We start from the raw sequence: 25,078 nt of genomic DNA, 5'->3' as shown, positions 1-25,078 counted from the left end.
TCAGAATGATGAAGAAGCAAAAATGCTTTTCAAAAATGTCAGCTTTTGTGGTATGTCGCTACACTGTCATATGAAGCTTCCTGTTTTTGGAGAAGAGCCAAACTGCTCTTCATTACATTTCCATCCTCCTACCTTGTTGAAAGAGGCTTCAGTGTAGTGAACCACATATTCACAAAAAACAGAAATCACTTGGACATTGTTACGCGTGGGGACTTGAGCCTTTTGCTGTCACAACTTGAACCAGATATTTCATCTTGCTAAAATACTTCAAGCTCAAAGATCACATTGATATCAAAGCTGCTGTACGGGGCACAGGTACTATGTAAGCTACGTTTAAAGATAAACAGAAATTTCAAAGAGAATCATTTTTCTCATGTTAGCATATGGAAGACATGTTTTTACACTGTGGGGCACTGGAAAGTATATTGTGCCTAAGAGGGGCATTGGCAAGTATGAAAGAGTTTTAGAGGGGCGTTGGGCTAAAAAAATTGGGAAACAATACATTTAGGGAATCGTGGGGGGGGGGTGTAGAGTAGGATTGAGCCCTGAGACAAAGGATCAGCATTGATCTAATGATTATTGGAAGCAGCTGTAGAGGGCATTTTGGTCTATTCCTACGTATCTTTCTTACTTTCGTAGCATAGTTAAGGAAGGGGACATGCAAAATACACAAATCATAGAAACCATCCATCAAGATGTATTAATCAATGAAATGTTGGATTTCCAGACAAATCATTTACATCACCTAATTTGTGTGAATTTGGACATTGATTTTTAACAAGTGCTGGAATCTTCGGGGTGGGGGGAAGAAGCTACAGTGCTGATGGAACTCTGCTGGGCATTTAGGGGGGTGGCGGCAAAGGATTGTTGGTGTTTCGGATAAAGGTACGGCATTCGGTCTCCAAAACATAAGCTATCACTTTGCATCCACAGATGCTACTTGAAACTTGTTTCAAGTGGATGGGTTTTGTAGCACAGAAAATTCTTTTGTGCCTATTTTGGCCAAGGGAACTTCCCTGCTACTCCAGGTGAGGTTAAGTAGGAAACAGGATCCAGCTGTTCAGATGTCATTTTTCACGTTTTTTTTTTTGCTGTCTTGGAGTGCAGGCAGTGCTGGCATTATCACTCCTATGGCTCAAGAACATAGCAAAGAGTTGCCTTCCAAAAAAGTAGTAGTAATGAAGATACTTCCTGTGACAGCGAGCTAGGCAATCCAAGATTTTGTTATTTCCTCCTCCAGACCTGATTTAGAATCATAGATTTCCATGGGCCTGCTCTTTTAGGTGGATAGGTTTGCAGATTCAAAGATTCAAAGTATATTTAATACCAAAGAATATATAAACCATATTAACCTTGAGATTTTGAAAACACAAACAGGAGGAATTCTGCAGATGCTGGAAATTCAAGCAACACACATCAAAGTTGTTGGTGAACGCAGCAGGCCAGGCAGCATCTCTAGGAAGAGGTACAGTCTTACTAGCTCTTCCTTCAGTTAGTCCTGACGAAGGGTCTCGGCCTGAAACGTCGACTCTACCTCTTCCTAGAGATGCTGCGTAACCTTGAGATTTGTCTGCTTACAGGCAGCCACAAATAAGGAAACCCAAAAGAAACAATTTTTGAAAAAAAGGCACCCAATGTGCAGAGCAAGAGGAAAAAAACATGGATCTTGCAAACAATAGACACGTGCAACAGCACTACAAACCATATTGAGTCCTTGGAGCAGCCCAGCCTAGGCCTGAAGCCTTCATCTCAGTTCATCATTTTAGCAGGACAAATCGCTGTGCAGTTTGCAGACACAAAGCAGAGCAGTCAGGGCAGTCTCGCAGCCTCAGTGCGAAATTGGCCCCACCCTTGCTTCCGGTCCTGACACCCTCTCGTTCCAGTATATATAGGCTGGTGTTTAAATTGTCCAGAGAATCATGCCATTGGGACCAGGGCTCCATCACAGCAAAACGCTCCAGGTCTAGACCATGCACCTAGTGATTCGCTCTGGGCCTAGACCTCTCCAAATCAGCTTGGCACTTAGAGCGACCCATCCTTGCACCCGGGTTAGTTGGATGGGCATTGAAACTCCTCTGCCTTGGTGACTGTTCTCCGAATCGCTTTCCTATCTGCATCAATTTTGCCGTGCACCAGCATGGCTCATCCTTCGAATTTGCTTCACCTTCGCTCGCTTCTGTGGTGTTTGCGGTGATGGTTTACCACAATTTACTTCAGTAAGGGTGTTATTAATAATGTTTTTAGTCGAATTTCTTGCCTTTCAAGCTACCAGTAAGCTGTCGCTTGCCTTCAGTAGCATCATCTTAAACAGATTTGGGAGATGCTGTCATGACATCACTGCAAGTTTTGATCTGTCGGTTTGGTTTGTAAGGCTAATGCAAAGGGAAGTTTAGAGTCAGCCAGTTGCATTTGTGGTAAGTAGTGAGGAAGGTTCTCTTCCATAAAGAGGATGATTGATAGAAATTTAAATTGCTGATGTTATTAGAATACCCATTCTGGCAGGTTGGGAACCCAAGGATAAATGAGAGGATTTTGATATAATGGGATGTTCTCCCAATGTAAGGAAGGATGCAGATGCTTTGGAGTGGATGCATAGTTGGCTGAATGGATATGATCACTGGAATGAGCAGTTTGTCCGATACGAGAAAGTAAGTAAGTCAACCTACTGGTACTTAGAATAATGAAAGTTGATTGTTAGGATGTGTACAAATCCAAAAGAGATTGCCAGGATAAATATCAAGAGTCTACATCGGTGATCTAAATTTACAGTGTAGAATATGCCGGTATAATGTCTGAGTTGGAGCCTGACCATAGAGAATGGATATATATATATATAATATTATTATTGGATATGGGATTGAATCCCGAGGTGAAGTCTCTGTATTGATTTGAATGAATGTTGGACGCAGCTTGAGAAGACATTTTGGTTTATCTATGTCTATATTTCTTATTTTTCCTAGCATATTCAGGGAAGGGGATATGTAAAATATTGCTGAACAGACAAATCACAGGATCATCCATAATCCTGAATGCACTAATCAATGAAGTGTTGGATTTCCAGACACAGCATTTACATCACCCAATTTATGAGTGTACAAACTGATAGTTTTTTAAAAACTAAATTTCCTCAAAATTGTCTCTTTTTAAAATGGACTCCTAATGAAAACCTACTTGTTCACTTGTTGAACAGATATTGGTCATCTGATTATACACAGAAATTGATGAAAACATTTGAAAGCAAATCTTATTTCATGAAGGCAAGTAAGATATTTCTGTACAAAAGTATAGGAACATGTAAGAAATCAAGTTCTTATCTACCAATCTAGTCTTTGATTCAGATCAGATGAATAAGAGAGGTTTAGAAGGCTATGGATCAAACGTGGGCAGATGGGCTAACTCAGTGGGCAATTCAGCCAGCATGGATAAGTTCGGCTGAAAGGCCTGTTTCCATGCTGTAAGAATCTCTGACTTTGATACTAAGCCACTGTGGCATGTATTTCAATGCAGGATGTATCCAACACCTCATCATTGACCTTAAAATATAGCTTTGTGGCTTTCACCTCACTAAAAACATGGGCAGCCCTCAACCACATCTACACAATCAGCAACATGGGAACATCCTGCATGCATGGAAGATGAAAAACCTCGTTCAACTACCAATTGTGATGTGTAGAAGAGGACACCTCTTTTTCTTGGCATCTATTGATTGGTTACTGAGGTGCATTAAGTGTTTTGTGTCATCTGAAGGAAGTTTCCAGTAGCCGTACATTAGCCAGGAGGATTGTTGGAAGGGGGTGCCTTGGGGCCCTGCATTTCAGTTTTACCTAAGCACAAGAGATGTTGGAAATCTTGGAAATCACTAGGCAGCATCTAGTGGGCAGAAATTCAGAGAGGAACACGTCTGCATTCGCATTGCTGTTACCATTGAGTAGCAGGTTCAGGGGAGGGAACTTGGTGAATCTTCTCGCCTTCCTCCTCCCACCAAGAAATACTTGATGGAATTCCCAGTGATTTACCAGGAGTTCCTTCTGAGATTGTATTGAGCCTGCCAAAACTTAAATCTCACAAAGTCTTGTTTAAAAAGGTATTAGTCTGCAAGGACAATGGCTCTGCCAGGAGGGGAAATGGTTTCCTTATTTATGTCTGTCATTTGTTATTGTGATGGGAGCCAGGTATGTTAATTAAAGCCAAAATATCAGTGATATCTCCCTCTCTTTCTTCAGACTATTTCTGAGATATTTGTCCGCAGAAGCACATGAACTTTGTACAATGTTCTATTCGAAGGGCAGCACTTCCAGCGTTGCAAGACCCAATATCTTTACCTTTTTAAAGTAGATAAGAATCCCAAAGTACTTTACAGGAGATTTATGGAAAATTAATGCCAAGAAATTGAGGTAGATGAACAAGAGTTTGGCCCAATAGGAAGGGTTAATGAACATCGTAAAACAGTAAAGCAAGGTGAAGAGGCAGAAGAGTTTAGAAAACAATATCTAGAACAGTGAGAATTTGCAATCAAAGGCAGTGCTGCCAATTGTGTTGGGATTAAATCTGGGAACACTGAAGAAGCCAGAAATGAAACCTTTTGGAGATTACCATAGATGCATGTGCAAACAAAGAAGGCAACTATGAGTTTGCTTAATTGGGAGCCGATGCAAGTCTGTATGCATAGGCGTAGTGGGTTACAAGGGTCGTGCAAATTAACATCTGGGTGGCAACACTTTATGACTTTTAGTTTAAATTGATTGAAGCTAAAGTGACAGTCAGGCTTATGTTGGAGTGATCATGCCTGCAGTAGCAAAGTTACAGATGAGCTTATTGTCAACAGTCAACGTGAATTTTTTTGGGGTTACAGCATATTGCTGTGAAGGCATGCAATCTTAATGAGGGACTGGAACTATGAGCTGATTCCCATTGGAGGTTAAAAACTACTCCAGGCTTTTGAATGGTCTGGTTTGGTTTCAGGCTATTTGCCAATTTGAGGGACAGAGTTAAACTGGGGGACTCTTCTGTATTGATCTGAAAGCAGGTAGATAATCAGCATTGACAGATCAAGATGTGTTAGTTTTGTTGGGCTCAATAGCCATTATTAAAGCTACTGATGGCATGCTGTGTACCAAATGCATAACTCAAGTACGTACATGGAAAAAGGAATTTTGCTGTGTCACACAGTAGGGAAGTAGGTGGATTGTTGGAGTCAACGTGAGCTGGCTGTACTTTTGTGCATGCTGTTTTTATTTAAATTCCTTTCATCTGTTCTTCAGAGCAAAGTAGTCTCTTCCCTTTCCTCCTCACCATCTTCAGGGTAAAGATTACCTTTATTTGTCCCACATGCATCAAAACATACAGAGAAATATGTACATCTTTTGAACCAGATCAGCAAGCAAGTGCCACCATGCTTCCGGTGCCAACATAGCATGCCCTCAACGTACTAACCCTAACTGTACGTCTTTGGAATGTGGGAGGAAACTGGACCACATGGCTGTCACGTGGGGATTGTATAAACTCCTAACAACGGTGGGAATTAAACCCCTGTTGGTGGTCACTAGCGCTGTAAAGCAACTGCAGTGCCCGCTACTCTACCATGCCACCCATCTCCTCTTACAAGGAGCCATTTTGCTACTTTTGGTCTTTGAGTGCTTTACCAGGCTTCTGTACGTATGTTATTTTATTCTCTCTGTCTGGCTAATGCTCTAGATTTTGATCATTATACGCTGCAGAATTGATCCATGTATAATGAACTACCTTTCTGAAAAGTATATATGCTGTCACTGAGGAGTTTCTGATGTGGATACTCATGCCCCCCCCCCCCATTAAATCCTTTTCACGTTGGTCTTTGAAACAGTCCAAGGATTTTTGATCTGGTTCCTTAGTTACTGCTTATTGTCTTTTATATGAGTGAGAATAGCAGGCATCAGCACAATGGCATCACCACATAGAGAAGAGATATTGTGATGACCTACTTGGGCATCTGTGATTACTGCTACAGGCCAGCGGAAGAAAATTAGCCCATCCGATTGGGAGCAGTTCAGGCTACTTGCTAAAGAGAAAATGTGATACAGCCGGGCTCCGAGTGAGGGAGGGGAGTCTGATCCCATCTGGTAAGAGGCAACATCCTCAGCAGCCCCTCTATAACTGGATACCCCACCTTAATATGAAATGTGAACTATCAGACCAATTGAGTTACCCTGGCCTTACTCCAATACAGTAGAATTACTAACAAAACATTATTATTTTTAACAACAGGATTTGTCTATTTTTCTTTCATGATGCTTGGATCAATCGTCTAAACAGCACTGAATCTGTAACCATCTTCATTCAGAGAAGTGATTCAAAATATGTATTTTGGGGCCTTGAAGTGCGTATACTGCTGAGCATTCTTAGCAGTTTTCAAAACTTCCGCTGAGTATAGGATGCAGCAGTGTGCTCAGAGTTTCTGTTCCTTCCCTTTCAGAGGTTCATGATCCCAGCTTCACCTCTTGGGCCTGCCTTCTGAACTCTGCCTAAATGTTAAATTCTGATACTAGTTATATCAATCAGACTAGTACCATTTACTGATCAATTTCTTGTCACTACTTTGTGAGCTAAGTATGATTGTTTCAATGTACTTTATATCTTGTACAAATATGTTTCTTATTAGAAGATGTCTCTCAGACTCAGAGTTTGCAAAGCAGACATTCTATGTGTAATTGAGGACAGATGACATATTCCACCGGGTGAGAGAAATTCATTAATGTGCAAATAATTAAACCATTTTTTCCTGTATTAAGTCTGCGGAGGATTGGCCTTTGATAATAAGGGTAATTTTATATTTCTGTAAGTAAAAGTTGACAGCCACCGGATAACAGTAGAAGACCGTACTGGGAGAGCAAGTTCCTTTTCAGTGTAGTCCCACTTCTATGCTCTTGCACTGAATGTGCAGAGCTTCACTTCCTGATTTCATGCAGGACGGTCTCACTGAGTGTGTGATTCAGCAGCATGGATTGTCATTGTGTATTTTCTGTTTTGAACTGGGAGTGAGGAAGTGAACTCAATCGCCAAGTCATTGTTGTGTGCAGCCGCACACCCTGCAGGTCAGGTAGCATCGATGGAAGAAAATGAAGAGTGGACATTTCAGGACGAGGCTCTTTCCTCAGGATCGGTGAAGTGTCTCATCCTGAAGCACCAACTCTACATTTCCCTCCATAAATATTACCTGACCTGCTGAGTTCCTCCAGCATTTTGTGTGAGTTGCTCCAGATTTTCAGGATCTGTAGGTTTTCTTGTTTTCATTTTCTTGTACTATTAAGTTTTAGATTTGTTTGTTTTAAACATTTTAGATCTAGGATCTAACATTTTTTGTGCCATGTATCCCTACCATTAACAGGGGGTCCGTGAACCCCAGGTTGAGAACACCTGCACTTTAGATTATTTTTGCCCTTATATTTTTAAGATTTGCTTTTAAGCGCAGTTTGTCATTGTTTGGTTCCTGGCAAAATACAGAACTGGGGATGCTCATTCTCACCGATCGGGGCTAAGTTTTGGGTGTGTTCTGATTCAATATCCAGAGCTTTGTCACCTACAGAGAAAGTGTGCAAGGATAATGTCAAATGATGTTCAGGTTTACCCTGTTCATAATAGTCCACACCCTGCTCATTGATGGCCTGCAATGCTACATTAGGTGCCATATCGAAAAGCATGACACATGTTCAATGTCACTGTCTAATCCAAAGTTCAAAGGTCAGTCATGGCTATTTTTTAAATCACATTAAATTCATCTTGTGCAGGAGATTAAGCTTAGTTTGTTCTGCCCATGAAACCATTGAAGATGTAAGTAAGATGCGTGTGAGCTTTGTTATCAGCTCCTCCACATTTTCTTTTTGTAGGCACGTCAGTTTCTAATTCACTTGTCTTGAAACCTAACTTTGCAGAAAACCGGTTAATGTTGGCAATATTAGAGAAACTGGTTGCATGTGGGGAGGTTAAAAGTCAAATAATACAGATGATGAAAATCTGAAAAAAAATTAGTATGTTAGAAATACTTGAGCATCATTAGTGAATGTGTGAAGAGTTAACATTTCACATCAAAATCCTTATACCAGGTTTTAGAAAAGTTTCCTTCATAATGTCCCAGTTCAGATAAAAGGTGATCTGAGATTTTAGCTCTTTTCCCTCTTCACAGATGCTGCTTTACCTTCTGAATATTTCCAGTATTGGCTACTTCTCTTTTGGACTTGATGAAAATCTGTAAAAGGCATTAGCTGAAGTATATTGAGGTTGAGGTTCTTGTCAGTAACTTTGTTCCTGACTTTGATTCCCCAAAGCGAGATTTAAGAAGAGTTTTGTGGAGAAATAAGTGGAGCTTTGCTCCTGCCAAGAAAATCTGCATATTTGATGGATAACAAGCTTGTTGAGAGTGGGAGAAAGTTAACACTATTGGTGTTGACTTTTCATCTGCTTCCAGTGGAATGGTAGTTCCCAGAAGATCTTTAGAAAACAGACACCAATATGCCATCGTGGTAACTGGAGACAGCTTGTCAACTGGATACTGGATATAAATTCTTCGGGCCAATGTTGTGGTTGCCATTGCCAGTAGCAAAGCAACACCAAGTAGAAAGTGCAATGTTAAGATGCTAATAGGTACTTATAATTGTAGATTATTGGAATGCACTAATCCTTTCTCTGATCTCTCTAATATTTATCTAGGGAGTGTAGACTGAAATCTGAGCTATGGTTTTATAACTCAGAGCAATTTTCCTATTTAGATCTAGGATTTACAATGCTTTGATACACACAATGCTTTCAGACTCACCCTGTCCATAGTATTCAGATTACTTTCTACTCCATCCATTATACTTAAGAGTTTATTTTTGGTTCCGAAAGCTATCAGATTTATAAAGTTTAACAAATATTACAGGGGTTCCTGATTAAATTTATTGTTATGAATAGTTCCTTGAAAGCTGATCCAACTCTGTAAGTTATTTAGTCCTGCTGAGTCCAATTTGGTGTAAGCAAGCAGGTCATTGATGATTGTCGTTCCTCTCCTTGCTTCGTCGCACCTCGGGCAGCAACCTTGCCGCTTCTGTTGCATTTTTGTCTGTTTTTTCCTTTATGGGGTCGAGTTGCTAGCTTGACACTCCCAGCACAGATGGAAAGTGTGCAAGGAGCCGGTGGGATTCGAACCCGGGATCACTCGCCTCGAAGTCTGGTGTGGATGCCATGACACCACCGGCCGGCTGTCATTGATGATTGCATTGTCTAAAGCTCTGTGACTTTGAACTTAGATCTGCATTTTCTTAACTAGTTAACTTCTAATCTTTTCCCGTTTGGTTGAGTGCTAAGTGGAAGTGAATGCAGATGTGTTTCTTAAAGGTGGGAAAAGAGAAATAAGAGAAACACTGTGAAGTTTGGGCTGTTATTGTTGGTTTTGTACCAACAAGAATTTCTGATCTTTACCCCATAAAAGATGCAATAAGGTGGAGACAACTGCAATTTTCCTTATGGAAAGTGTAAATGAAAGGCAGGTAGATGAATAATCTCGGGTTTGAAGGAGCGATACTGTTATCAATTTCATTGTGAAACGGCTTGCTGCAGACTCGGAATGGATTTCAACCATATGTGTGAGTTTTGCAGTCAAGTCAGTGGAATTCTACTTTGTGTATATAGATCTGAGATTAATTGCTTCATCAGGCCCACATGCTGGTGTACTGAAAAAAAAATTCTGTGCCTACACTTGAATACAATCCCATTTAAGCAACAAAAAAAAATGAGCTAGGTGTTTGTTTGAAGGATTATATTGATCTTGGACTTTATGCTGTTATTGCAAGATAATGTATCTCCCGCTTTACAGAAGGGAAAATATTTTTTCTTATATACAGCTTATCTTGAGGCTTGGTGTTTAATTTTTATTTGCTACACAAATATCAGATCATTCTTTTCTTTTTGTCCTCTAAATATACTAATTGATACTTCTCACAAAGTTATCCACTTAGTGATTGTAATTATTGATTTACTTTTCTAGTTTCATTTTTTATATACAAAAGTATAGCTAGATCAAGTTCTTGCCTATTTATAGGCATCCGTTAGCCTCGTGAGACCATGGATTTGCGACTTGGAAGGTTTCCAGGGTGCAGGCCTGGGCAAGGTTGTGTGGAAGACCGGCAATTGCCCATGCTGTGAGCCTCCCTCTCCACGACACCGATGTTGTCCAAGGGAAGGGCATTAGGGCCCATACAACTTGGCACCGGTGTTATCGCAGAACAATGTGTGGTTAAGTGCCTTGCTCAAGGACACAACACGCGGCCTCAGCGAAGGTTCGAACTAGCGACCTTCAGATCACTAGACGAATGCCTTAACCACTTGGCCACGCGCCATCTGCCTATTACAGATACAATTTTCTGGTTTATGAATGACATAAAGAGGGAGAGTCCATTTGCTTTAGCAACTGTGAGAATTGTACTACTGCCAAGTAATGTACTCACCTGTTTCCTTCCTGGTCAGACATGATTTGGTGATCTTCCTGCCTATACAAGTCTTTACTAGGATATAGATAGCATTGTAAATAATGAAATAAGCCAATAAACAGAAACCGGTTAAGTTGCTGTTTTCTATTGTTGAAAATATACTGTCAATATGCTGTACTCTGGTAATCTTTGCAGAAAATTTTCCTCCTTTTTCTGACTGGAAAATGGGATTTGAAAGGCTTGGTTTCCTGCAGCATAAATCTACGCTTTGATATAGCAGATGTGAAAGCATTGTCTGGTTTATACAGGTTTCTGCAACACGCAAATGGTCTGACATGCGAGACACAGACATCCTACGTTGAATCCTTGGGTATTCTCAGCAAATATTAGAAGAGAAATTTTCATTTCAAAGCAAAAATGCTGCTATCACTTATTGCTTTAAAGTCTGCTCATTGAGCCAACTTAAAGCTAATGCTGTAAGATGAGTTTTTTCTTTTTTTCCCTACCCCTGTTGTCTTTCATTTTTTGCTCTATATTCATTTCTTCTTTTACCTGGTGACATCTGTCCTGTTCATTTCTGTATGCATTCTTTCACTGTTGCTTAGCATTCAGTAACTCAGTCAACAGGATTGTTTGGGTTCTAGTCCCAAGCATTCCCATTCTTTCCACTGTTTTGTGGAGCTGCTGACCGAAAATGGTGAGCAACACTGAAACGGGACCACTGGAAGTGGCCGATTTAGAATGACAGGCAAGATTCAAACTATCGATCGGCTTTATCCAAAAACACAGTCACGTGAAGGTATGAAATTTGTCGAGCAAAGAAGGCCAATTATGTATCAAGCCTGGGGACCTTTCATTCTGAATGGTCTGTATATTGTTATTAAGTACCATAATAACAAGATGCTAGGCCTAATAGGGAAAAAAAATTACTTTGGAAAATGAATCTCCGATTTCACGACACTTGCCGGTGATAATAAACCTGATTCTGATTTAGAAAATACAAAGCCTTCTCCCATTATACCCATAAGCCAGTAGTCATCAGACAACTATGCTTCTATTAAAAAATATTGTCTGTAAAAACAATTTCAATGTAATATTGGATTATGATTTGACTTTGTAGCAGGCAGATAATTGTTGATAACTGCTGAATCTGGCACTCTCTGAAGCTGAACTTGCAGTTCCATATGCTATCGCTACTTTACAATCACTAAGCAATCATTCAATTTGTCTTTTACTGATCCTTTTTTTTTTGAGACGTGAGCATCAGAAGCAAGGCCAGCATTAATTACCCATCCCTAATTGGCCTTGAGAAAAAGTGCTGGTGAACCACCTCGAACTGCTGCATTCCTTCAGGTGAAGTTATTTTTACAGTCATATTGAATAGGGAGTTCAAGCATTCAGACCAGCAACAACGTAGGAATGGAGCTATGTTTCCAAGGCAGGGTGCTATGGAGCTTGGGATTCTTGTCGGTAATTCCATGAGTCTGGTGCCCTTGCCGCCTTCACTATAATAGGAGTTGCAGAAGCAAATGAATCCTTCCTGCTGATCAGTCCTGATGAAGTGGCTTGGTTCATTTCCCTCCATAGATGCTGCCTGGCCTGCTGAATTCTCCTAGCATTTTGTGTCTTGCTCAATGCTTATGGCAACTGCAGAATCTGTTGAGTTTCGAATCCTTATCTGCCTATTTTCTGGAGTTGTCAGGGTGGAGTAGTGTATGTGATGACCATTCTCTTTTAAATGCAGCATATAAAAAGGTGGATTGCCTCTTCATAAAGCTAGATTCCAAAGTTTAAGAAATTAAACCGGGATAGAAATGATTTATTGCAAATTATTAGGGTCTGTGTGCAAATTAATCTTAACCAGTTTCCACACATTTCATTTTGAGACAGGTATTTTTAAAAAATTTGCATTCTTATGCAAAACAGACTCCTGCCAGATGTTAATAGTAAGTATAAAAATGCTCATTCAAATGTTGAACGTTACTTTGTCTGACACTGGAGAGTAGATAACATTTATCAGCCAGGTTTCAACGGCAACAGGAAATGTATCCAATCCCTAGCAGGTGTAAAGACCTGCTGTGTTTGAAGCTGTACAGGTATATAAATGCATTTTGGCTGTCACACAACCTACAATCCAGTTCTTTAATTTTTCATTATTACAATATTAAGAAAGGCGATTTTGATAACCATACCTATTTAAGAATGCCTTTGACCAATTGTTTGCCAAATGATTGTGGTCTTTGTGAGGATGTTGGCATTCCTTTTATGTTTGGTGAAAGGAAATATATACAATCCATTCTCCTAATTTGACTTCATAGAGGAGTGATACAGTAATGGGTGCTGATGAATCTTTTGCTATTTTGCTTGAATTGGCATATGGGAAGTAAGGGAGGCAGGCTCTTTCCGTATACACTCAATGGCCACTTTATTAAGTACACTGGCTTATTAATGCAAATATGTCATCAGCCAATCATACGGCAACAACTCAATGCATAAAAGCATACAGACCTGTTCAAAAGGTTCAATTGTTGTTCAATCCAAACATCAGAATGGGGAAAACAGTGATCTAGGGTGACTTTGACTGTGGAATGATTGTCAGTGCCAGACAGGGTGGTTTGAGTATCTCAGAAGCTACTGATCTCCTGGGATGTTCACACACAACAGTCTCTTAGAGTTTACTGAGAATGGTGCAAAAAACAAAACAACATTGCGCGGCAGTTCTGTGGCTGGAAATGTCTTGTTAACGAGAGACGTCAGAGGAGAATTGCCAGACAGGTTCAAGCTGACAGGAAGGCGACAGTAGCTCAAATAACCAAGCGTTACAGCAGTGATGTGCAGAAGGGCATCTCTGAACGCACGACATATCGAACCTTGAAGTGGGTGGGCTGAGACAGCAGTAGACCACACCGGGTTCTGCTCCTGGCCACTGAGTGTAAATACTAGTGCAAGAAAGCACAGCATTTGATGGTTATGCAGCATTTATTTGGTGCCTACGTTGGTAGAACAGAATATGGGGTGAAGCTAGAGTGAGAACAAGCATTGTAAAATGTAGAATGAGAAATGTAGGAGGGAAGTGTTAGAATGATCGCAGAGAAAAACAGAGTTAAAAATCCGGCACTACATCGTGGGCCAAAGGGCCTGTACTGTTCTGTAATATTAGTCTGATCCCCTTTAAATAAGACAAGCTAGAGAGGAAAACAATTTTAAACCTTGGTTTACTAGAGTTGCTTCTGAATCTCCTCATTTCTTTTCCAAAGAAGATTCTGCGAAGTGCTCTGCTTTAATGTTGTGTGCCTCTGGCATGTTCACACAACATGTTTTACATTTTACACCACGCTCTCAAATGGAAGAGGAGAAACTTGTGGAGGAAAATGTAAAGGAGGTGTGGAGTTGAAAGCCGACGAGACAGCTATTGCTTCTTTGGCTGAACTTGTGTGATATTGTGTGTATAGCGCGTATTTACATGTACACATTTTATCACTCTTGTGCTGGAGCAAGCTCGACAGGTGGTGTAACAGTTGTGCAGCTGTGCAAAACTTGACCAGGTTCTGATGGCATGGAAGACTACTTACCTTCAGCTGAAAGGTCTTGGCCAGAAATGTCGACTGTACTCTTTTCCATAGATGTTGCCTGGCCTGCTGAATTTACATTCAACGGAGTATGAAGGTGCAGTGACATTTGTCCCATAGAATTGTTCAGGGATTTTTAGAATGCACCTATGATGGCTTATGGCTCTTCGGAGCTTAACTTCGCTGACAGCAGTAGCAATGAAAATTGATGTCAATGCTTTAACCAAGGTATAAGGTATGTTGTAGAGTAGCAAAGCCTTAACATTCCCTTACATGCACAGTAGCTCTTGGCAAAACAAAATTAAATTGGACCTGAAATATTCAGTGTAGTCTTATGGGCAGATGTGTATAAATCAAATCAATGCTCTCAACGTCTGCCAAAGGTACTATTTCTGAGATTTTCAGCTACTTTTATACCTGCTGTTCTGCAGTGACATATCAGCAAAGTTTATAGTTTAGAGAGATACAACAAAATCATCCACTTACCATTCACTTGGAAGTTAGAGAAGACAACGTCTTAATTTATGTTCTCATTATATTTCTGAGCTTGGATGGAGAATTGCTAATGCAAGTATTTAAATGTTATTAGGATGCTTCTTCCAACTTGTCCATGAAGACTACAAGGCTTATGTTCGTGTCTCCTTTGATCTGATTTTGTGTGGTTGTACTTCCCAATAGAGTCATAGAGAAGTACAACACAGAAACAGGCCCTTTGGCCCATCTAGTCAATGTTGAAACCATTTTAAACTGCCTACTCCCATCAACCTGCACCGGGAGAGAGCGCTCCATATCCCTACTATCCATGTACCTATCCAAGTTTCTATTAAACGTTGAAATCAAGCTGTCATGCACCACTTGTGCTGACAGCTCATTCCACACTCTTAATGACCCTCAGGGTGATGAAGTTTCCCTTCATGTTCCTCTTAAATTTCTTACTTTTCACCCTTGACCCATGGCCTCTGGTTATAGTCCCACCCAACCTCAGTGGGAAAAAGCTTGCTTGTATTTATCCTGTCTATATCCCTCATAATGCACCACGATCCAAGACGACACAAGTCTCAAATCTTCATAACCAGTCTTTTTAAGGATTTATTTACAGTGAAAAATTAAAAAATTAAGTCGTATTGTAAACTGGGTCGCTCGATTATTTGCATGTTAGTAAATATACGCTTCTATAAAGTGCAGATGGTATCCTGCAGTATTGGGTACAGTAACATTGGGGCATTCACCTTGTTGCCTAAAGAAATTATCTGCTCAGTGGAAACACCAAAGCCTTTGATTGGAAAAACCTACAAAAGGTAGTGGATTCGGCCCAGTACATCGCGGGTAAAAACCCTCTCAACTATTGAGCATATCTACGTGAAACACTGTCGTAAGAAAGCAGCATCCAACTTCAGAGATCCTCACCACCCAGGCCATAGAAACCATAGAAACTACAGCACAGAAACAGGCCCTTTGGCCCTTCTTGGCTATGCCGAACCATTTTCTGCCTAGTCCCACTGACCTGCACACGGACCATATCCCTCCATACACCTCCCATCCATGTATCTGTCCAATTTATTCTTAAATGTTAAAAAAGAACCCGCATTTACCACCTCGTCTGGCAGCTCATTCCATACTCCCACCACTCTCTGTGTGAAGAAGCCCCCCCCCCAATGTTCCCTTTAAACTTTTCCCCCCTCACCCTTAACCCATGTCCTCTGGTTTTTTTCTCCCCTTGCCTCAGTGGAAAAAGCCTGCTTGCATTCACTCTACCTATACCCATCATAATTTTATATAACTCTATCAAATCTCCCCTCATTCTTCTACGCTCCAGGGAATAAAGTCCTAACCTATTCAACCTTTCTCTGTAACTGAGTTTCTCAAGCCCCGGCAACATCCTTGTAAACCTTCTCTGCACTCTTTCAACCTTTTTTATATCCTTCCTGTAATTTGGTGACCAAAACTGAACACAATACTCCAGTTTCGGCCTCACCAATGCCTTATACAACCTCATCATAACATTCCAGTTCTTATACTCAATACTTCAATTAATAAAGGCCAATGTACCAAAAGCTCTCTTTACGACCCTATCTACCTGTGACGACACTTCCAGGGAATTTTGTATCTGTATTCCCAGATCCCTCTGTTCCACTGCACTCCTCAGTGCCTTACCATTAACCCTGTATATTCTACATTGGTTTGTCCTTCCAACGTGCAATACCTCACACTTGTCAGTAATAAACTCCATCTGTCATTTGTCAGCCCATTTTTCCAGCTGGTCCAAGTCCCTCTGCAGGCTCTGAAAACCTTCCTCACTGTCTACTACACCTCCAATCTTTGTATCATCAGCAAACTTGCTGATCCAATTTACCACATTATCACCCAGATCATTGATATAGATGACAAATAACAATGGACCCAGCACTGATCCCTGTGACACACCACTAGTCACAGGCCTCCACTCAGAGAAGCAATTCTCTACCACCACTCTCTGGCTTCTTCCATCGAGCCAATGTCTAATCCAATTTACCACCTCTCCATGTATACCTAGCGACTGAATTTTCCTAACTAACCTCCCATGCGGGACCTTGTCAAAGGCCTTACTGAAGTCCATGTAGACAATATCCACTGCCTTCCCTTTATCCACTTTCCTGGTAACCTCCTCGAAAAACTCCAACAGATTGGTCAAACATGGCCTACCATGCACAAAGCCATGTTGACTCTCCCTAATAAGCCCCTGTCTATCCAAATGCTTGTAGATTCTGTCTCTTAGTACTCCCTCCAATAACTTACCTACTACTGACGTTAAACTCACCGGCCTATAATTTCCCGGATTACTTTTCGATCCTTTTTTAAACAACGGAACAACATGAGCCACTCTCCAATCCTCCGGCACTTCACCCGTAGACAGCGACATTTTAAATATTTCTGCCAGGGCCCCCGCAATTTCAACACTAGTCTCCTTCAAGGTCCGAGGGAACACTCTGTCAGGTCCCGGGGATTTATCCACTTTAATTTTCCTCGAGACAGCAAGCACCTCCTCCTTTTCCATGTGTACAGTTTCCATGGTCTCACTACTTGATTCCCTTAATTCCATAGATTTCATGCCAGCTTCCTTAGTAAATACAGACGCAAAAAACCTATTTAAGATCTCCCCCATTTCCTTTGGTTCTGCACAAAGCCGACCACTCTGATCTTCAAGAGGACCAATTTTATCCCTTACAATCCTTTTGCTCTTAATATACTTGTAAAAGCTCTTTGGATTATCCTTCACTTTGACTGCCAAGGGAACCTCATGTCTTCTTTTTGCCCTCCTGATTTCTTCCTTAAGTATTTTCTTGCACTTCTTATACTCCTCAAGCACCTGATTTACCCCCTGTTTCCTATACATTTCATACAACTCCCTCTTCTTCTTTATCAGAGTTGCAATATCCCTTGAGAACCAAAGTTCCTTATTCCTATTCAATTTGCCTTTAATCCTGACAGGAACATACAAACTCTGCACTCTCAAAATTTCCCCTTTGAAGGCTTCCCACCTACCAATCACAACTTTGCCAGAGAACAACCTGTCCCAATCCACGCTTTTAGATTCTTTCTCATTTCTTCAAATTTGGCCTTCTTCCAGTTCAGAACCTCAGCCCTAGGACCAGATCTATCCTTGTCCATGATCAAATTGAAACTAATGGTGTTATGATCACTGGAACCAAAGTGCTCCCCTACACAGACTTCTGTCACTTGCCCTAATTCGTTTCCTAACAGGAGATCCAATATTGCATCCCCTCCAGTTGGTCCCTTTATATACTGATTTAGAAAACTTTCCTGAACACATTTTACAAACTCTAAACCATCTAGACCCCTAACAGTATGGGAGTCCCAATCAATGTATGGAAAATTAAAATCCCCTACCACCACAACTTTATGTTTCCTGCAGTTGCCTGCTATCTCTCTGCAGATTTGCTCTTCCAAGTCTCGTTGACTATTGGGTGGTCTGTAATACGATCCCACTAATGTGGCCATACCTTTCCTGTTTCTCAGCTCCACCCATAAGCACTCAGTAGACAAGCCCTCTAATCTGTCCTGCCTGAGCACTGCTGTAATATTTTCCCTAACAAGAAATGCTCTTTTGTACTGCTGCCATCAGGTAGAAGCTTCAGGACTGCCAACACCAGGTTGAAGACAGTTACTACCCCTTAACCATCAAGCTGTTGAACAAAAGAGGATAACTACATTCACTTGCCTGTCCAAATTAATCTTTCATTGATCCTGTTATAGTTACTATTCAAAGCCAGCAGGAAAATGAATCTCAGGATTGTATGTGGTGACATATTTGTACTCTGATCATAAAATTGAACTTTGGGAAGGAAAATGGGTGCAAGGTGTTGGTGTTGGAAAGGATTAAAAAAAAATCAATCAAACAATGGTACAAGCTTTTTTGTTATTAATCTCTCCCCTCTGGTCTGTCAAACACAATATGATTTGCCAACTTTTGTCTTGATAATATGTAAGGTAGATATTTGAAGTCTTCTAGGCATTAGGAATGTGGGAGATGTGTTTTTTTTTATTGGAACTGAATAGGTGTGGGAGGGGTGAGAAAGAAGAGGAACAGAGAGATTGCCGGTTGAAGCCCGAGGCTGTTATTGACTGACAAAGTGACCATGCCTACTCACATTGTTTCCTCTGTGATCATGTGAATTGCCTCATGTAAGGGATATTCCATCAAATGAGAATACTAATGTTTCTTCCTTTTGCTTTTTCTAGATACATGTGACGACTGCTGAAGATGTCAGATAGTGTTGATGCTGAAGAGAAACCACCAGCTCCTCCCTTGAGAATGAACAGTAACAATCGCGACTCATCTTCCCTTAACCACGGCTCCAAGCCTCTCCCACTGGTTCCCGAGGAAAAGAACAAGAAAGCCCGACTGCGCTCCATTTTTCCAGGGGCAGGAGACAAGAGTAAAGTATCAACCTTTTTCTCACTGTATCTGAAGTAAATGCTTTACAGGGTGAAGGGATTATGGCAAGGTGAAAATGCTGAGGTTTGCAGCTGCACATTGCTGGAGTGATGTCAGTGTGATTGGCTCTGCGGTTTCTGATTTAGAGAGGAGAGTCATTGAGTTGATTTATTGCCTAATGAATCTTGCAGGATAGTGCGAGTTCTATATGTGGCTTGGTTGTGATGCTTCCATCTTGACTGCAGTCCCTGTGTCATTCTATGTTGGCACTTTCAGTACTTATAAAGCTGTATGACAGTCTGAGCTTTTGGGAGGAGGATGCCCATGACACTGTTATCTGGCTTCAGTAGAAATCTACCTTCTCAATCTGGTGTTGGATCTTTTTGAGAGCCTTACAAGCAAAGAAAACTAATGATAGAAGGGATTGATTACGTAACTTCCTATTATGGGCTATTGGTTCCTATGAAGAAAGTTTTGAAAATACAGACATTTTATATTGTTCCCTAAGCCTAGTGTTTTCTCATGAAGTTGAATAGTAAACCTTGGTCTATGGTTTGAGACCTACACCACACTGAAGGCATGCTGATCTGTGACCACTGCCTCTGTCAGACTCCTGGAATTCAGAGCGAAATCTATTAGTACAATTTACTGTACATTTGAATATATTTCACCCTATCATCATTTGTGGTACCAGTTTAAGTGTGCCAATTTCTCCAGGCTTCCATACAAACTGAAGGGAAAAAGTAACACTGCAATGTAAAATCAGGGGAGGGGGGAGAAATTAACGGAATATGGCTTACCATTCCCACTTGAAGTAAAGCAGCTTGATATAATTTGTTTTCCCATTCTAAGACTGAATTGCGGACGATCCCCAGATGCCTTGCTTTGGAGTTATTTAGTGTTCAAACATTCCTTGCTGATGACAAAGCAGAGGTCCCGAGGATAAAGGTGCACTGTTCAATTAACATGCTAGCCCAAGATTGCGGAATTAGTACTTGCAACTTTGAATAAATTTCTTATGGAATCGAGTCTTGGATTAAAAGTTAACAAGTTTAGTGTATTGATTTATCATATTTTCCCCTCCCTCAATGTAAAAGGTACTGATTTATTGGGCGTTGGAGGGACCCACCTAATTTGAGCATAGTATTGACTCAAAGGGTCAGGATTCTTTCGTGTCATGTTGTTGTGCTCATGTTGTCATGAGCTGTCATCCACAATTGATTGCATTCTGTTAGCAAAGTCATTGTGACCAAAAGTGCTGGAATGAAATGAAATTGTGTAAAGTAGTGTGTGTATAAAGAAGCAAATGAAACCGCTAAGTGTTAATGGGTGAAAAAGATCTATAGCTGTTATCAGGGGTCAAATACTGAGGAACAATAACAGCCAATAAGGCAAATTAAATAGTAAATGGAAAGAAAACTTCTAGACATTCACAACAGATCAGGTAGCAGCAAGCTGATGTTTAGGGTAAAGCTGGTTTTCAGAAATCATACTCACTCCTCTAAACATTATTCTGACATTTGCAAAAATTGACTGACAAGTCTTTCTATTTTGTTCATGTTGTGTTTCAGAATTTAACCACAAACATTTTTCTTGTGCTTGACAACGAAAGAGTTTGTCAATTGTGCTCGTGTATAAAGTGCAGAGGTCTCTGGTCAGGCCATCTCCTCCCCCCTCCCACTTTGACAGTCTGTAATAGAGTAACTGAGTGAGGAAGCGAGTGGCTTGTTTAGTATTGGGAGAGTATTTGGGTCCTGGAGATAAAGTTAAACCTAGGCACGTAGGTGTTCTGGCTTTGAGTTCAGAGACGGAAGGAAAGACTGAAGATTCCCTTAAGAAGCAAATGCTGAAAAAAAAGATATCTTTAGGTCAACAGGCATCAAAGGGACAAAACTCCAATGGTTGAAGACTGACTTTGCATTAAGGCAAATGCTTATAGTTTACATTCCTGTTCTCTTATGAGTTAGGAGGAGGCCACTGAGTCCATTCCCTTTCCTATTTCCCTGTAACTTGTTCCCTGTTGCTTATCAACATCCTCTGATTCCCTTCCATCTCACCTACACCAGTGGCCAATTAACCTATCGACCAGCACAACATTGGATGTGGGAGGCACTCAGAGCACCCAGGAGAATCTAATGCAGGAATAGTGAATAATTCACTTCCTGATACCCCCAGAGGCAGAAATCAGCAGAGTGGTGCGACACTCCACCTCATGAACCATGGCTGTACTGCGTACCAGTTGCACAGCAGTTATTCACCTGGGCTATTCCAGGAGAGCTTCATGAACATCTGACCATTTGTGCCAAGGTGAACAATGGCTTCAAGTACATGAGGATGTCGTCATCTGCAGGTTTTCCTCCACAGCACAGTGCACGCAACCTGACTCAGAAAGGTAGCACCAATTTGTCATTGTTACTGGGTCTAAATTCTGGAACTCCCTGCCCTGCGGCTCTATAGCAGTAGCTTCAGCAGAAGGAATGATGGTTCAAGAAGGAACTCGCCATCCACGTAATGACAGTTAAGTGTAGGCCATAAATGGTGCTTTTGCAGGGACAACCAGACTTGAAAATTAATTCAGTAACAGTAGCTGATTATAAGAGAGAATTCTAGAATATCATGCATTCAGCAGGGAGGAGTGGCAATTTCTGCTGAAGCTGGTATTGCAAATATTGTTGCATAAAGTTCCTACAATTCATCGTCATGCCAGTGGAGCCCAAGATTGCTACAAATATCTGTCCAATTGGTGAATTTGGGAAAGATTTCTTACTGAAATTCCATTCTTTGCTGTATGGGGGTGGGGGGAAGGTATAAAAAGTAAGTACTAGGGTGAACCTCATGAATACTTTTACAGCTAGAAGGCATTCACTTTCATTCTGCACTTCGCAAAGTGTTAACGTTTCCTGTTGTGCATTGAGTGTTGTTTATATTAAATAGGTTCATGGTTTTAATGTTGGTTGCTTTCAAGGGCCTTTGAACAAAATCTGTTTAAAGGATACAGGAGAAACTGAGCTTGAACAAATTCAATTGAAGCCATTGGAAGTGTTGTCCCATGAAATCTCTGAATTACAGGCTGTTAGAAGAAGCCAAAGCATACTGTAGCTACGTGGCTGGTCTAAAGAAAAGTGTTCAGAGCGTAGTTAATTGTTTATGGTGTATGTGCATCACTGGCCAGCCCAGCATTAGTCATTCTTCCTTAATTGGCCTTGAGAAGATGATGAAACCACTGAGGTTGCTTAATCTTCATGGAGGAAAGCATAAATGGATTTTTTTGCAACTATATTTATACGGGAGACAGACACAGAGTCTATAGAAGTGAGACAAAACAGCAGTGAAGTCATGGACAGTATACAGTTTACAGTGGAGGAGTTAGGTGCTTGCCGTCTTGATGCAGATTAGGGTGGATAAATCTCCAGGGCCTGACGAGGTGTTCCCTCAGACCTTGTGGGAGAGTACTGCAAAAATTGCAGGGACCCTAGCAGGGATACTTAAAATGTCCTGAGTGACAGCTCAAATGTTGGAGGTTCAGAGGATAGCTAATGTTGTTCCGTTGTTTAAAAAAGAATCTAAGAATAAGCCAGGAAATTATAGGCTGGTGAGCCTAACATCAGTAGTGGTTAAGTTATTGGAAGGTATTCTAAAGGACCTGATATATAAGTATTTGGAGAGACGGGGACTAATCAGGAATGCATGGTAAGTTGTGTAAAACCAATCTTGTAGAGGTTTTTTGCTGAAGTTGCAAGGCAGTGAATCTTGTCCACGTAGACTTTAGCAAGGCCTTTGACAAGGTCCCACATGGGGTGTCGGCCAGGAAGGCTCAATTGCTTGGCATTCAGGATGCGATAGTAAATTGGATTAGACATTGGCTTTGTGGGAGAAGCCAGAGAGTGGTAGTAGATGGCTGCTTCTTTGACTGGAGGCCTATGGCGAGTGGTGTGCCTCAGGGATCAGTGCTGGGTCAGTTGTTTGTCATCTATATCAATGATCTAGGCAATAATCTGGTGAACTGGATCAGCAAATTTGTGGTTGACTTCAAGGTTTTGGGCTTTGTGGACAGCAAGGACAGCTATCAAACCATACAGAGGGATCTGGGCCAGCTGGGAAAATGTCAGATGGACATTAATGCAGAGAAGTGTGAAATGTTACGCAACTGGAGGACAAACCAGGGTAGGGCTTGCATGGTGAGCGGTAGGGCACTGAGGAGCATGGTAGAACAGGGAGCTGGTATACAGATCCATCATTCATTAAAAGTGGCATCACAGGTAGATATGGTCATAAAGAAAGCTTTTGGTAAATTGGCCTTCATAAATCAAAGTGTTAAGTACAGTAGTTGGGATGTTACGTTGAAGTTATATAAGACTTTGCGGTGTAATTTGGAGTATTGCGTGCAGTTCTGGTCACCTACCAACAGGAAAGATGTAAATAAGATTGAAAAAGTGCAGAGAAAATTGCAAGGGTGTTGCTGGGACTTCTGTGTTATCTGTGTGATTGTAGGGAAAGGTTGAATAGATTAGGACTTCATTGCCTAAAGCATATGAGAATGAGGGGAGCTTTGATGGAGGCATTCAATTTGTAAGAGGTACTGTATAGATAAGGTTAATGCAAGCAGGCTTTTTCCACTGAAATTGGATGAGACTAGAAACGGGTCATGCGTTAAGGATGAAATGTGAAAAGTTTAAGGGGAACATGAGGGAGATGTTCTTCACTTGGAGGGTAATGAGAGTGCGGAATGAACTGCCAGTGGAAGTGGTGGATCGGGGTTCAATTTCAACATTTCAGAGAAATCTGAATGGATGGGAAGGGTATGGAGGGCTGTGGCCCAGGTGTGGGTTGATGGGACTAGGCAGCGTAATAGACAAGAAAACATCTGCAGATGCTGGAGGCGCACACAAAATGCTGGAGGAACTCAGCAGGCCAGGCAGCATAATAGTTTGGCATGGGGTATATGGGCTTAAGGGCCCGTTTCTGTATGTATATTCATAGAGTTAGGTGCAGCTCTGGTGAAATATTCAAAAGGTACAGATTTCCCTACAACCAATGGTTCCTCTCTTCCTGTCTCCAGCTAACAAGAAGAAAGAAAAAGAACGCCCAGAGATCTCTCTTCCTTCAGATTTTGAGCACACAATTCATGTGGGATTTGATGCAGTTACAGGGGAATTCACAGTGAGTAAGCTTTTGTATGGAATATTATTGATCTTGCAGTAGCTTCTTCGTGATTATTGGCCTATTTTATGTGTAAGGATTTCAAACATTGAAAGTATTTTTGCATCCTTGCAGCTTTGGTGCCTATTAATCTAGCAGCAACGTAGATTAACCCACTACTCAATGGATTCTCCCCTCGATCCTAAAATAACTTCTGTATTTCTGATCACTTTTACATGAAGGCACGAATGTATTATGTGTTGTTAGAGGGCATTATTTTGTCTTTCCTTAACTAGAACTAGGAGTTAAAGCTTCAGGATAGGGATCAGCAATTTAAAGCAGAGAAGAAGTGAAATTTATTCATAGATGTGATTTTTTTTTAAAAATTCTGTCGCAGGGCACAGTATCCAAGGTCAATTGGTTAGGTTATTGGACATGAAAGTGAAAAGTTTTGTGAAAATTCTAAGCAGGATGGCCAACCATTGGGTTCATCAAATAACAAAGCAGCTTTGCGGGCTTATATAGTAGGGTAATAGTGTTCCTGTTCCACTACTCAACAGTATTGAGGTTAGTGACCTTGGCTGAACCAGTAGCCCATGGCATTTCTAATCCTACACCAGGAGAATTCAATCAAATAATTGATGAGTGAGTATTGGATTCTTGAGTTATATCTACTGTTTTGTGTCCAGATGGATAAAGCACATGTTTTGGACAAGTGTGGATAGTTCTTGGATGAACTACCCATAATGAACTACTGAGCTGCCAACCATGTCTTGGTGTTCATACAGAAGGAGCATCAAAGGGAGGCAACAAAAGGGCAGCCAGCATGCATAGGTTAACAATCTACAAACCACATTTCCAGAAAAGTTGGGATATTTTCCAAAATGCAATAAAAACAAAAATCTGTGATATGTTAATTCACGTGAATGTTTATTTAACTGACAAAAGTACAAAGAAAAGATTTTCAATAGTTTTACTGACCAACTTAGTTGTAT

At 40.9% G+C, this 25,078-nt stretch overlaps 1 protein-coding gene across 5 annotated transcripts in view; it reads left to right on the top strand.

Annotated features, from left to right (window-relative positions):
* The window catches only part of LOC134353102 (serine/threonine-protein kinase PAK 3), a 253,885-nt gene that overhangs the window by 135,534 nt on the left and 93,273 nt on the right, over positions 1 to 25,078 (top strand). For all 5 annotated transcript variants that reach the window (XM_063061005.1, XM_063061007.1, XM_063061004.1 and 2 more), the window contains 2 exons: positions 18,749 to 18,945; positions 24,004 to 24,104. In XM_063061005.1, the coding sequence (XP_062917075.1) occupies positions 18,771 to 18,945; positions 24,004 to 24,104 (276 nt within the window). In that variant the 5' untranslated portion in view covers positions 18,749 to 18,770. The remainder of the gene's footprint in view (positions 1 to 18,748; positions 18,946 to 24,003; positions 24,105 to 25,078) is intronic.

This window comes from Mobula hypostoma, chromosome 10 (genome assembly GCF_963921235.1).
Source record: "Mobula hypostoma chromosome 10, sMobHyp1.1, whole genome shotgun sequence".
Lineage (NCBI taxonomy): Eukaryota > Metazoa > Chordata > Chondrichthyes > Myliobatiformes > Myliobatidae > Mobula > Mobula hypostoma.
The sequence above is the reverse complement of the archived record's forward strand: the minus strand, read 5'-3'. Positions and strand labels throughout refer to the sequence as shown.